This window comes from Crinia signifera, chromosome 6, assembly GCF_055691185.1.
Source record: "Crinia signifera chromosome 6, ASM5569118v1, whole genome shotgun sequence".
Classification (NCBI taxonomy): domain Eukaryota; kingdom Metazoa; phylum Chordata; class Amphibia; order Anura; family Myobatrachidae; genus Crinia; species Crinia signifera.
Genome location: NC_139222.1, coordinates 139,419,035 through 139,433,744, shown reverse-complemented (window position 1 = coordinate 139,433,744; position 14,710 = coordinate 139,419,035). Strand labels below are relative to the sequence as shown.

Genomic DNA, 14,710 nt, shown 5'->3' with positions numbered 1-14,710 from the left:
CATCTTTCCAACCTTTATCACTGATCCATACCTCATGGTTGTAAGATTTTTTTTTATAATTTGGTGTAACGGGAGAGTTTTATTACAGCATCATGTGCTGACTATTCCACCTGAAATGTTATATTTTGATATAAAGCAGTGGTTCCCAAACTTTGTTAGTATTAGGACAGACTGAGGATGCGATACCCGAGTACAGTTATCTAACAGTCCCGGTAGCCTCCTGCGGACTAAGGCTTCGCCAATAACAGCCACGTTTGTGGGGTCAGATTAGTTCCGACCCCAGACTGGTGCCACCAAGGGTACAAGGCTGCCCACAGGAGGTTGAAAACACTGCAAGAAGAGGGCAGTCATGCGAACACAAACAGTCTACCTCTACAGAGTTACAGACCCTATGGGTGCAACAATGCACAGATAGAACCTGGGACTAACACTATACCCAAATAAACAAATGCAACATTGCAAGAAGATGGCAATACCCAAAAACACAAATTGCCTGCCCGGCTATTGCCAGAAGAAGATGGCTGCCGCGTCCCTGAGCCTCCGGCGCAAGTCTGCACAACGGAGCAAGTGGACAACGGTGACGAGGAGGACCGGCGAAGCCACCTCCTGACAGTTAGGGTTCCAACTGGAAACTATTTTTGACCATAGATTACAGTGGGCAGGACTGCAGCTGCCTGCCTATATGCTCCACACCTCCCATTTCTCCCATCTTGCTCTATGCCATCTCAATCCATTCCCTCAGTGCCTGTTCTGTGAGAAGCCACAGAATTTGGGTGGGCACTGCAGCAGGACTGAGAGTAATGTCAGACCCCTTGCAGTAGCATCAACAGTGATTGGAATCATGACATTCTTGAGGAGGTGGGGAGGAGGAGAATTATTAGGTTAGGTTATAAATTAAAGTTTAAAAATAAAAGAGGCATAGGGAGGGGTACATAGGCGAATATAGGGGGTGGTCAGGGGGTGCACCGGACCACCCATTAGACTGCCCGGCGTCTGTACCTTTAAATATTTAATCACCGCCGCGGCCCGTTTTTGACACAAAAAACATGGCCACGGGAGGGCTGCGCGCATGCCCGATTGCACGCAGCTCCTCCCATTGTCCTTTGCGGAGTGTGAGCAGTGCACCCTGGGCTGGATGGCTCCCTCCGTGTCCTCCTCCACTTGCTGCTGCTGCGGCTTAGCGTGTATGTGCAGCAGCAGCCAGCAGGATCTGGGTCACGTGGCGGCAGCGGGGAATGACAGTCCCGTCCTGAGACTGTCTCTGTCTGCTCCTGACTCCAACCTCTGGGCGCCGGGTGGTAAATGCAGTGCAGTGAGTGACTGTCTCACTGTGATGTCTGTGCATTATGTATGCCATGCCCTGCCTGCTGTTTACTGGGCACTCTGCAATGGTCTAAAAAACAAAAACAAACGCAGTAATCTGTCCCACTGGGCAGTGCCCCCCCTCCTGCTTCGCCACACGCAAATCTATTATTTTTAGTCTGGGACCACCCATTACCATATTTCTAGATTCGCCTATGGGAGGGGATTTTATAGGTTATTAATTGGGAGGTAAATATATTATACATTTAGAGAAGGGGTTTAGGAGTGAGAGAGGTGAAGGAATATCCCCTCAAACCCCATCCCTATGCTTCTCTCTCTTTCATTTATTTTCATTTATAATTTTAATTATACATTAACCTTCCTTAATAATTCTCCACCTCCTCACCCCCTCCTCCCCAAGAATGTCGTTGTACAATGATGATGTAAATGTAACTAGGGTGGTGCGGACGGTGTTCAGCACATCTGTCCTGCAACCACCCCGGATTGCCTGAATTTGTAAGTGTTGCAGCACTGCCTGTTGTAATATATAATAGAGGTGTGTGTGGGATTCTCTCTCCTATGTGCTCCATGTCATATAATGGGGCAGTACGGATGGAGTAATGGTTAACATTGAGCACTGAGGTCATGGGTTCGATTCTCACCATGGCGCTAACTGTGCAGAGTCTGTATATTCTCCCCGTACTTGTGTGGGATTCCTCCGGGTACTCCCGTTTCCTCCCACAATCCAAAAATATACTGGTAGTCTAATTGTCTCCCAACAAAATGAACCCTAGAGTGTCTCTATGTACATGTGTATGTGGTAGAGAATATCGATAGTAAGCGCCACTGGGGTAGTAACTTCCTTATATCATGCAGTGTTCATGTAAATCTTTTTAAAGAGAGGGAAAGCTAAGGCTACAAAAATTATCTCAGACCCTAGTCACCCATGCTATTCTCTTTTCTCCATGTTGCCTTCTGGGAAACGTTATAGGTGCTTGAGCTGCCGTACTAGTCGGTTGCGGAACAGTTTTTTCCCATCTGTTGTATTGTGTTTGAATTGTAGTATGTGATATGTTGAGTATTTCCTTATCTCTTGTCTCCTTTCATTTTGAATTTCACTTATGCATTTTTAATGTTTTAAGTGACAATAAATTATTATTATTATTATTATTATTATTATTATTATTATTATTATTATTATGTAGTATCCCTGTTCAGGCCACGTAGGTTCTTGTTCTCGGGCAAGAGAGAGGTGTTTCGTAATGGAAGACGGACCACAAATATACCGGAATGCTTTCTTTTATTTTCTCTGCAGCAACAGGCAAAGTGCAGATTTCAATTGCAGTAAAGGTGACACATACACAACAATTCACCACCAAGCAGGGTGTACACACGACAATAATACTGCAGGCTGTGCTTCTATAATCCAGCCTGATGGTTCGTAACGGTGCTGCTCGACTCTTGACCCCACTGGGCCCTTACGGAATATCTCAAGCCAATGCTAGAGGCGCTACAGTACCGTTACCAAACACCGGGACACTGCGCTTGAACGCACAGGAAGGCTATAATGTACCTTACACTTTATAGCGTTAGCACAAACAAAAAAAACAATTATCACCGCAATGGGTGTAATACTGGCCTAGATGTTACCGGTAACACTAATTAACTCAGAATCAAATTACAGTACTTAAGTCGGCTGACTCTTATTAGGTCGCTAGGCAATAGATCCTTAGATCACGGGTTGGGGAACAAGGGAGTTATCACAGTTTAGTTGAACGGTTACTCCAACGGGAGGTCATGTGTACTAGGAGGGATAAGTTAATGGGATGCCAGTCAAAGTCCCAGTATGGTAAGGAGGCCTCCGGGCCCTTATAGTGGTTCGTGTTTCCTTAACGGTGAGGGAAGTGGGAGGGGCCTTAACGATGATTCCTCCCTGTGGATGGTGTGTAGGGGCAACACTGGCCGCAATGGCAGACTCACGGTTGGTGGAGCTGGGGTCACTGTTCTGCACCTGCCGTGCCGATGGACGCTGCTGCTTCCTCTCACTGTGGCTGGAGTGCGTCAGGCGCCACTGTTGCTGCTGCTGGGGATGTGCTGGTGGGCACTGCTGCTGGGCTCTGTGGTGCTGCTGGGTTCTATAGTGCTGCTGGGTTCTATAGTGCTGCTGGGCTCTGTAGTGCTGTTGGGCTCAGCTGCTGCTGGGCTCTGCAGCTGTCCCTTCTCTCTCTTCTTCTGCACCCCTCACACATACTTCCTGCTTCACACACATGAGTCCTCACTGCCCACTTCCTGTTCCTGTGTCTCTGCCTATCTAAGGCAGCTCCGGCCTGTCACTCAATGGCCATCCCCGCCTCTCCCTAAGGCCGGGTTAACCCCTTTCATGCTGGGGTTCCTGTTGTCTGAGAATTGCGCAATTGGGGGTATTACATTCAGACTTCCTACTGGAGCACAGGAGACGTTATGTAGTTCCGCAGCCAGGCACATCAAAGGCAGCAACTTAGCTGCTCCAAGTGAGGGGGGGTGGGGGGGCTTTACCTGCATAATGTGTATAAGGGGCTCTATCTTGTATAATGGCCCTTATTCAGATCTGATCACAGTACAAATTTGTTCTCAAAATGGGCAAAACCATATGCACTGCAGGTGGGGTAGATGTAACATGTGCAGAGAGAGTTATATTTGGGTGAGTTATTTTGTTTCTGTGCAGGGTAAATACTGACTGCATTATTTTTACACTGCAATTTAGATTTCAGTTTCCACAAACCCCACCCAAATCTAACTCTATCTGCACCTGTTACATCTACCCCTCCTGCAGTGCACATGGTTTTACCCATTTTGAGAACAAATTTGTACTGTGATCAGATCTGAATAAGGGCAAAATGATATTCTATAGTGTATTAGTGCTCATTCTAGCACCCTGCATCTTTCAAAACCTGTGCAGTTCCTTCCTCTTCCCTGGTTGCAGTGTTGCTGTCAGCTTTGGTGTTTCTAGCACAGTATTGTCTGTATTTCAGCACTGATATGCAGACTAGACCTGTGCTAGAAGCACCACAGAAGAAAAAGCAACACCCCAGGCAGGGAACAGGAACTGCATGGGTTTTGAAAGATGCAGGGTGCTAGAATGACACTATGTATAAGGAACTCTTCTGCAATTTAACATGTAGAAGGGTTCTTCTGTGGTGTAATTTGTATAAGGGGCTCTACTATATGTCATACCATGTATAAGGGGTACTGCTGTGTTGCAAAATATGTATAAAGGGTACTACTGTGTGGTATAACATGAATTGGTACTGTTAGCGATGAAGCGGCACCATCTACCCATGTAGCCACACCCCTATATTTTGGTGTGCACCAAATTCATGCACTGTTCCCATTTTGATAATGGGGAAGAGGGGGCACTAGTTTACTTCCAGGGCACCAAAATGTCTAGTTACAATTTTGGTGACTTATAAACTATTCCACGGGGTAGACACTTGGCATATCGGACGTAACAGACCCTGTGTAAGAGCGTCTGTATATATCAGCAAGCTGCTTGGGATTCAGATGACAATGTCTAGGTCAAGTCAGTAAGTCATCATGGTCAAAGAAGCAAGGGTCAACATGGCTGTGGTCAACGCATGAAAAGGTTGTGGGATGAATTTGTTTTACTTCTTCATACTTTACATCCATGTGGAGTACAATTTAGACCGGTAACCCTGGCTCAAAGCATGGTGAGCAAAGTGAGCCATACAAGGGGATGCAGTACACTAATTGTGGGTACTAATTGTGGGTACTAATTGTGGGTACTAATTGTGCAAGCACATACTTTTTGTACTTAGTTTTCATCAAATTGCATCAAATTGCATGCACAACGGATGAACATGCAATGCAATGCAATGTGATCTGTGCTAGTACAGCACGCCCACAAAGCAGCGTGTATGGGCAGCTTTAGGGTTCAGAGTGGAAGGCACCGGGTGATTATTACATTCATTCAGCAGAGGAGTGCAGGGCGTGTTGAATGGGCCAGATTCATATGTTTTGATCACATGCTGTGAATGAACCACATACAGGATACAAACTGAATTGTATTTGTTTGTTTTTATCTTTTGTATACAAAATATTATAAAGGTAAAACCTGTTATAAATAAATATCATTTACATGATATGCATATTAGTATATCATAAGCGGCGCACTCTGTACCCTCTCTTTGTTCATATATATATAGTATATGATATTGGAGGACCCGTCACTCAGGTCTTACCGCACCTGTTGCTGGTACTTGCTCTGATGCCTCCTTGCTGTAGGATGTCGTCCTTCTTCAGAATATATAAACTATAATGAAGTGGCACTCAGAGACTTCTGATATTAATGAAGCATGTGGATAGTTTTAATCCAAAATGATCGATGTTTCGGGGTACGAGGATCCTGTCTTCAGGATACAGATGGCTTTGGCATGGTATTCGTGCAACCGTAGTTTGTGATTGAATCTATATGATTTTAATTTTCCATTGAAAGTCGTTGTACTTCATTGTTGCTATGAATGACAGGCCTTTACTTAAAACCCCCATTTCTTCCTCCTATAATGTTCTTTGTGAAAGGTTGAAAACGATGTGTTCTTCCTGCTGTCGGTTTTCTTTTTTGAGGTGCCTGATGTACTGGCCACCTTTTCTAGTAGAGTGTCCCCTTGTTGGGAGCGGCTTTTAACCCCTAAAGAGGGTTTCCTGCTATTGGAGATGTCCTCAGCTTCACTTTGTGTTGATGCACCATCGCTGGACGTGTCAGTTTATCCCCAATATTTTTTACCTCTGGGTTTTCTGTATCACCATTTCCTATCCAGCCAGTGTTTATATTACTTTACTATTTATACTATGCAACAGAGCAGTGAGAATACATTTTTAATTTGTATCATTTGGACTTCTGGCACAAGTACTTCCATTTGCAGCATATACTCAATAGTATAAGCACTAATTTAACTCATAGAAACTCTGCACCCAGCAAGTATAACATGAACAATCCAAAGTGTGAATATTAGTTCTGCATATTGAAATATGTAAGACCCAGGATTCATCACACTGATGATCTCCACCATCACACCTGGCCAGTCGCCCAATTCTCCTTATACTCTCAATTCAGCTGATGGGACACCTTGCAGAGGCCAAGTTTTTGTGGAGTTTCAAGCAGATGGATCCAAATGAGTTTCCTGCCTCCTTCTCTAACTGGGCCATGACATTCACTTTAACTCTGCTCCACATGGCAGGAAAGTTGTCCTCGATGGCAACATACACTGGTTGGCCACAGAACTCTTCATCTTCCATGGTCCATCTCCTGCACTGAAATTCTTCCCAAGAAGAGTGGTTATTATCAAGAAGCATTTTGCAGTCTGTCAGTGCTGATTATATACATTTCTGTGCCTTGACTTTTCAAGAACTTTAGTCAGAGATTACAGTTCCCAATCAGATAGTGAGATTGTGTCTACTCTACCTATGCACTGCACATCTGGGAACTTATTGCTCAACCCTCATTTGTTAAACGGGATACGGTCATTAGGTCTACACCAACTAGGTCGACAAGCATTGGGTCGACCCCACTAGGTCAACAGGCAGCAAGGTCGACATGGGTTTAGGTTGACATGTGTCTAGGTCGACTTGGGCTTAGGTTGACAGGTAATTAGGTTGACATAAGCATTAGGTCGACACGGGCTAGGTCGATAGTCAAAAGGTCGACATGGTTTTTTTCATTGTTTTTTTGAGCCGACATGTGCCGACAGGCGGTATTTCATGCCCTACCATCCACTATGGTGTGGTGGGAGAGTAAAATAGTGTGCCAAGCGTATTGAGGCACCGTGCCCGAAGCATTGCGAATGAAATGGTGCAGTTCAAACTGTGTCCATGTTGACTGTGTCAACATTTGGGTAAAAAACCCGTGAAAAACCCCATGTCGACCTTTTGACTGTCAACCTTGCCCATGTCGACCTAATGCTTGTGTCAACCTAATGTCCTGTTGACCTAGACACATGTCGACATTGCTGCCTGTTGACCTAGTGGTGTCGACCCAATGCTTGTCGACCTAGTTGGTCTAACAACCCACACCCTGTTAAACTGACCAACTGCAGCAAAGTGTTTCTGGTTTGGTCAGACTGATGTCGTCTCTCAGACATTTCAATTAGAGGATTGGAATTACATATGCTTAATGCTTGTCTACACACGGTTGGAATCAGGACCTGTGTGCAGACTACAGGTGGGCCCTATCTTCTTCACATAGCAGTAGACTTTGGCACTGTGCCAGAACCTACGACGCATGCGCAGGTCTCTGGAAACATGGCACCAGCCATGTTCCGGATACAAAATCCCCACAGGCATTTTGCCGGTGATAAGTAATAAAACATGGGTGAAGTGTGTGCACCAATTCTTGAAACGCCAATGGTTGGAATAAATGCACTAAATCTGGTACAAGAGAGACGCGGCAATAAAAAGTGTAAAATGCAAAGGCATTAATCCAGTGTACTCTAAAGGTTCCCATATGGAATGACCGCATACGATACACCGTATGGCTGCAGACATTTTGCATATGATATATCATATGCAATCTCAGTCAAGCCTGCCTAAAGGTGCCCATACACGCACCGATCCCGGTGGTGCGATATGTGCTTTGAGGTGCGCGCTCCCACGGCACCTCATCGCACAGTACAAAAAGTATGTGCTGTACCATTTATATAAATATAAATGCAATCCCTATCACATCTCCCCTCTTACCCCAAGCCTTGTAATCTTCTGTTCCCCCATTTTTTCTCTCTCTCCATAACCCACAGATCCTCTGTCAACCACTGCCTCTCTTTCTTTGTTGCATTATTTTTTTCTTTCCATACTCTCTTTTTCTTACCCCCTGCCCCTCTCCACTTTACATTTATATTAATACTGATCCAGCACCAGAATGTTTGTCTTCCCTGTGTGTAGGCGCTGTATGTACTCTATGTAAAAAATATTGGCACTGCACTGCTTTGTGTAAAGGTTACCCAACTAAAAATACTGAGTGTAGGTCAGTGGCATAAAACATACAATTCAAGTGAAGCATGATCCCAACACTGGTATGTGTATGTATGAGAGAAAAAACTCTGGGATTTGTATTTTTCATCGTTTTCTATGGACCTAAAATCATGAACTTTGAAAATGCCAGAAGAGATAGAGATACATAGCAGAACAAACGCTGTGGCTTACATTTGTGAGTGTATATCTATTTTTATGCACTACTGACGTGTATGCAGCCGCGTTGCAGAGACTGGCGATAATATATCATTGCCTCCCTGTTTGCGTATGTCACAGTCAGGGAAATTTTTTCATCTACATTATTTTTGTGCCCGACTGTTGTCAGCTTGTTTTTCACTATATCATTGTCTGGGCGTATGCTCTGTTCCTATCATTGGGACTCTTCCATGTTCTTTCTTTTCACATCTCTCACTATTCCTCTTTCTGCCTGTTTCTGTTGCATGTCCATTCATGATTCATTCTGTGTACTCCATTCATACTTTTGTCTCCCTCCCTCCTGTCTTTTCTCTCTCTCTCCATTCATACAGCTCTCTCCCTCCCACACTCTCTGCGTTTTCTGAATCTTAATGACTGTGCTGGTGCTGAGGGTCACAGACGCATGGAGACGTGATCTCCAAGCAGTATGGGGGTGCAGGCAGCCTTAACCCTCCGCTGCTAGATGAATACAAAAACGTTGTAGAGGGACAGTGCAATTCCTTCTCTTCCTATTGTTTTAGATCATTTTCCGCTATGAGATAGCTAACAAAATGAAACAAACACATAGTATTAGGTGCTTAAATTGCTATATTGTGTGTGTGTGTGTGTGTGTGTGTGTGTGTGTGTGTGTATATATATATATATATATATATATATTAGTCCTGCCCCCTCCTACTGCAGTAAACCTTAGAACTGCACTCTCCATATACAATTCCCTTATAACCCTTTCAGTTGTTTCAGTATATAACCTCTCCCTGTATCTCCTCCTGTTACTCTTATCATGGCTCTCTATAACTTTTGCTATTAGTAGATATACTGTAGTTTATAACATCTCCTTATAACTCTCCCTAGTACTTCATATTATCTTTAATTCTTTATAATACACTATATTACTCCTCTTATTCATATAACCTCTCCTAATAGCTTGCGCTGTTACTCCATTTAACTATCTATAACAGAGGCTCCCAGACTCGGTCCTCACGGACCAGGTTTTAAGTATATCCATACTTGGCCTCAGGTGACTTAATTGGTACCTCATCCATTTTGATTCAGCCATCTATCTTTTAAACCTGGACTGAGTTTGGAAACCACTGGTCTATGGTTACACTATAGTTACACTTGTTAACATTCCCATTGTGCTTTTGTCTACTTTACATTATGCTTGTAATTCATTCTGGTGATGTATACCTACAGTACAGTATACTATAAAAAGGATAATTGCTGCTGCTTGTCCCTTGCATGATACTGTTATTCTGACTTTATTTTTCTTTAAATTACAGCAACACAAGCCTTGTGATGTGCCTAGTGGACCGATTCTGCTAACGCTGCCCTCTTTGTCTCACCCTGAAAAAAGTGCTGGGGATTGTAAATCCAGGGTGGGGGTTCTTGTCCCCTCTTCATGTCTGTCCAGCCTTTGGACATTGGAATGAACCTTCCAACCCAGTCAGGTAAGTGTTCCGTGGGATGTAATTAATGGTAAATGAATAGTAAAGGGCTAGACTTACATCATTGTTGTTGTTGTTATTATTATTATTATTATTATTATTATTATTATAAGTAGTAGTAGTAGTTTTATATAATACTTACCAACATGTTGCTCAGTGCTATACATTCTGGAGACGAGTAGATCAACCCCTTTCTGTTGATCATTGCCATTATCTTCCTCCTCTGCATTCTATTCTTGTTTACAGGTAGACTTAAGCTGGGCACACACTACGCAATTTGTACCCAGCTGTTATGTTAGCCCAGCAGGCCAAAATATCAGATCCTGAGTATACACCAGAAAGAGTAATACAGAGCAGAACAACTTGTTGCTCCATCCTTCACTTACATATAACTAGGTTACTAGCATTACATTACTAGAATTCCAGAACTTTGTGGGCCCCATAGAAACATTGTGAGCAAGCTTCAGGTGGGCCCCTTACAGCTCTGTGCGCCATAGCACTCCCTGCACCTATGGTAGCAGCTGCTGGGTACTGCATCTCAAGATTGCATTACCAAGCAGCAAAAATCTAGGATTTTGCTGCTTGAAAATTTTCCTGATTCCACTATCCCCATAGAGGATTGTGTAGCTGTGAGTTAAGGCTGGAGAAGTTTCTGATTTTCATTAACCCTTTGATTATTGGCTTGAAGCAGTGAAGGACCTATTGTGTGGTAAAAATAGGCTCATTTACCATCTACCAAAAAGGAATATATTAACAATTTGTTAGAAATTATGAATTGTTTGTTAAATACAAATTGTTACTAAGAATTTAACAGCTTTGTGAATGACACTTGAATGACTTAGCTTATTAGAATCCGCTGTGTTACTGTAGTAGTATGGTCTCTAGAGGTATTTATCATAGTGAGATGGAAGGAGCACAGAAAAGGAGCTAGAATTGCTTATCTGATGTGTAATAAGATCTTTCTGTTGTTCTTCAGGCAGAGGGTTCCTTATTTTACAGAGAGACTGTCCACTCTAACATAATGATGGGTTTACTTGAGGTCTAGGGCACATACATGTTTTCTTGAGCTTTGAACCACATTTGATGTACCTCCAGAGACACAGGAAGATGTACTAAGCTTTAAAAGTGATAAAGTGGCGAGTGATAAAGTACCAACCAATCAGCTCCTACATGTAATGTTACAGGCTGTGTTTAAAAAATGCCAGGAGTTGGTAGCTTAGTAATTTATAAGTGTTGAAGGCTTAGTACATCTGGCCCACAGCATGACATAGAGAGCACTGCGTCTGTGGACACGATACACAGATCAGTGGATGTTTCTCATACACTCTTTGATAGGTCACATTTACATTGCGAGAGAAGTCACCTTTATGTGCAAGTATAAAAAAGCATTCCATCATTCTGTGTTCTGTTCTCTTGGAATAGATAATACTACTCTGTATTCAAATGTGTCTTGAAAGTTGTTCAGCCCACTGTTCTATCCTTGCTCACAGGCAAAACCCTCGCCATGTCACGGCTCTCCCACCTTACAAGTGCTTCTAAGCGGAAAGAACAAACTTAGCTCCAAAGCGAGTATAGAGCATTATTTGGGACAACTCTTAGTCACCCACATTTGTATACAGAACTCTCTGTGCTTTCTTTGTGAAGTTGGACTAAGTATGTGCAATTAGTTTCTTATTATACTTGTCTTGCATAATGCCTAAGTATATCAAAACAAATCCTTCCAAGTCATAATATATCAAAATGCATTACACCAACAGATAGCTGCCCGCTAAGGGTGAGCACTTTCCACGTGACTAGGGTTCCCTGCTAGTGTAACAGCCGTGGGAAGGTCAGTAATGAGTCTTACCATCAAATGAAAGGCCTACTTTCATGTTAATTGGCCCCTCTACTCAGAAAGGTTGGGTGAGATGTTAGCATGTACACTATAGTTGCTTGCCAGTATATTCCAATGTAGTATGGTTAATGAAAAGGCTGGACAAACACACATTACCCTATGTGCATTTTCATTGTATAACTCCTCTTCTTTGCATTATTTTCCTCTGTAAGGATAGATTAGGCCTCACCATATACAAAACTTGCAGAGATGATCTAGGTGCAGCCTTATTATTGTCGCTTTGTATTCAGATCTGTATAACCCAAGAGGCATTTTAGGTTTGCACAAATGCTTGAGCATGCCTAACATGTGAGCATTCAGTAGCCATGTCTATACATTTGCAGACATATTTATATTACCCCATATCATTTGTAAAAGATAATTCTGGTGCTATGCAGCAGTAACTGAAGAGCTGTATTAAAACTTCATTGATAAAAGCTAACATCTAGCAGTTCTGCTTTCCTCCACTAGATGCCGATGTTGAGTACATAAAGAAAATAAAAACACGTTTTCCTACAGAATGAGCTCATCCCAGGAATATAGACACATCTGTGATTACTGCAGGTCCCTTCCCTATGCTGTTACGTCTGGTTCTTTCAGTATTATGCATCTGCTTCCTAGATTTCAGTATGAGTCAGGTTTAAAGGGATCTAGTATAATAACATATGTTCAAACAGAGACGAACACTGAAACAAATGTAAACTGAATGTAAACATGCAAATAAAACTGTACATATGGGATTACGTCGTAACAGTATCGTTATCTTGCGCTAATACCCAGGGACAAAGAAATGTTTGCTGACACAACGTGTATATATAGAGATACTGTAACATTTGCTGTTAAAGGGCAGTATCAGTTTTGCATGTCTTTGTTTTTGTGATACATCTGACAGCTGTGAATATTGGAGATAAGAATGACATGATACGGTACTCGCTGCAAATCCTCTAAAGTCTTTGTTTGATAAGTATAGGGTGCGAATGCAGTACTTGCAAGGGGAGGGGGTCCATATATTTATTAGCAGTTTCTTATATAGCGCAGCATAGTCTGTTGGGCTTTACAATAGGACACAGTGATACAACATACCGGGTATTTACAGTCAATGGTAAGAGGGCCCTACTCCAGGGCCATCTTAACAGCATTATGGGCCCCCGGGCAAAGCAGTCCAGCGGGGCCCCTCCCTACACAACCTTGTGGGTGCCACTGTACTGTATGTATGTGTGTATATATATGTATATGTTCATACAGGGGCGGATCCAGGAGAAAATGACAGGGGGGCACCATCAGGGCCGTCTTAACAGCAGTGTGGGCCCCTGGGTAAAGCAATGCACTGGGGCCCTTACCCATTCTCCCCTCCTAGGGGTGGGGGGTGCTATTAGCAGCAGCTTTGATGTCCCACGGGTGGCAAGGGCTGCTCTAGCTTCCATTCAACATGTATGACCTGGAGCAGTAACTTCTGCTAATTACTCCTTTACTGCACAGGTGGTGGGAGGGAGAACACTAACGTGTGGAAGGGGGCACTGAGCTGAATGACGGGTCCCTTGTAAATGACTTCCAGGGAGGTAGTGATAGGGTATAGTTTTATACACAGGGGAGGGTTGGATAATGGAGTGGGCTTAATATTCGCCATTTTCCGGTGGATGGGCAGCTTGTTTGACTGCAGATATCGGCAATTATCTGTAAATAGATTTCTTAGCCTTCAATAGTATAAAAACCTAGAGTCCCAACTTTCAGGAGGTGCTGGGAACTTGGGTATCAGAGATCAGGAGCCAGAGCAATCCATTGACAAAACTATAAAACTGTACACCAGACGTTTGGAGCTGGAGCAGGGACCGGCTGCTGTAAGCCTAATATCTCTGGTTCTGAAAAAGATAGAGACAAGCCGCTAGTGTTGACAGAAAGGGGAGAGTCCCAGCTTTTGGACTATGCTCTCAGAAAAACCAAGTCAGAGAGAACCTGAGAAATATGACTGGGAAGTAAATGAGTAATTAGCAGAAGTTAATGTGGACTGCTGCTTTGAAGTTGGATATCTCCAGTTCCCCAAGGCCGATTTTCAAAATTCTGGTATCCCTGGAAAAAGGGGATCCTCAGCTATCAGAAAAGGGCCCTTATACACCTGGGGCCCCTGGGCAAGTGCCCATTAAGCCCATACGAAAAGACGGCCCTGCCCTACTCGCAAGCTTACAGTCTAAAAGGAAATAGGCATTGATACAAAAGGATAGATATTCAAAAGGTGGACTACTTCTTAAGCTGGGTGGTGGGCTTAGGGAAAAGGCAGTCAGGGGTACTTGTCGGTACACAAATAGTCGCAGTGGGAAGGTTCACAGGGTGGTGGTGCGGGAGTCTGGCGCACCGCTAACCTGTGAGTGGTGGGTGGTCCTCCTCGGTGTCCTAGATGTCCCTCAAAAGATCCTTCTGCCAGCCGCGGCTTGGTTGGCCAGTGACCCCACAACCAGCCCGGCTCCACAGGGCTCACAGGGACGCAACTTCCAGGATGGGGTAGCGTGAGATACCTTGTAAGTTGGCTGTAGTAGGTGCCGGTATAGTAAGTATATCGACCCTATATGGGTCTTCTTCATGGAGAGTGTCTTATTTATTTAGCATCTTCTAGAAGATAATAGATAGTATCTGATTGGTTGCCCATTGCAACATCCCATGCAAAAAAGAATGCCCATCTTAGTAAATTTACCCCATGAGCTATTTGCTCCTGCATAGAAAGCCTTGTAATTCTAACAATATAAAGTTATGTGTTATGTTATATTAATCACTTATTTTCCACCCCAAAAAACGCTCAGAAATTGTTGTGTTGTGTTATCCAACATGACTTAATTAAATTAACATGTGCAAAAATTTTTTTTCAAACATCGCAACATTCGAT

The 14,710-nt window shown here is 43.4% G+C and overlaps 1 protein-coding gene across 2 annotated transcripts in view; it reads left to right on the top strand.

Moving 5' to 3' along the window:
• The window catches only part of HDAC5 (histone deacetylase 5), a 105,615-nt gene that overhangs the window by 33,628 nt on the left and 57,277 nt on the right, over positions 1–14,710 (top strand). For both annotated transcript variants that reach the window (XM_083147382.1, XM_083147383.1), the window contains exon 2: positions 9,798–9,965. In XM_083147382.1, coding sequence (XP_083003508.1) covers positions 9,917–9,965 — 49 coding nt within the window. In that variant the 5' untranslated portion in view covers positions 9,798–9,916. The remainder of the gene's footprint in view (positions 1–9,797; positions 9,966–14,710) is intronic.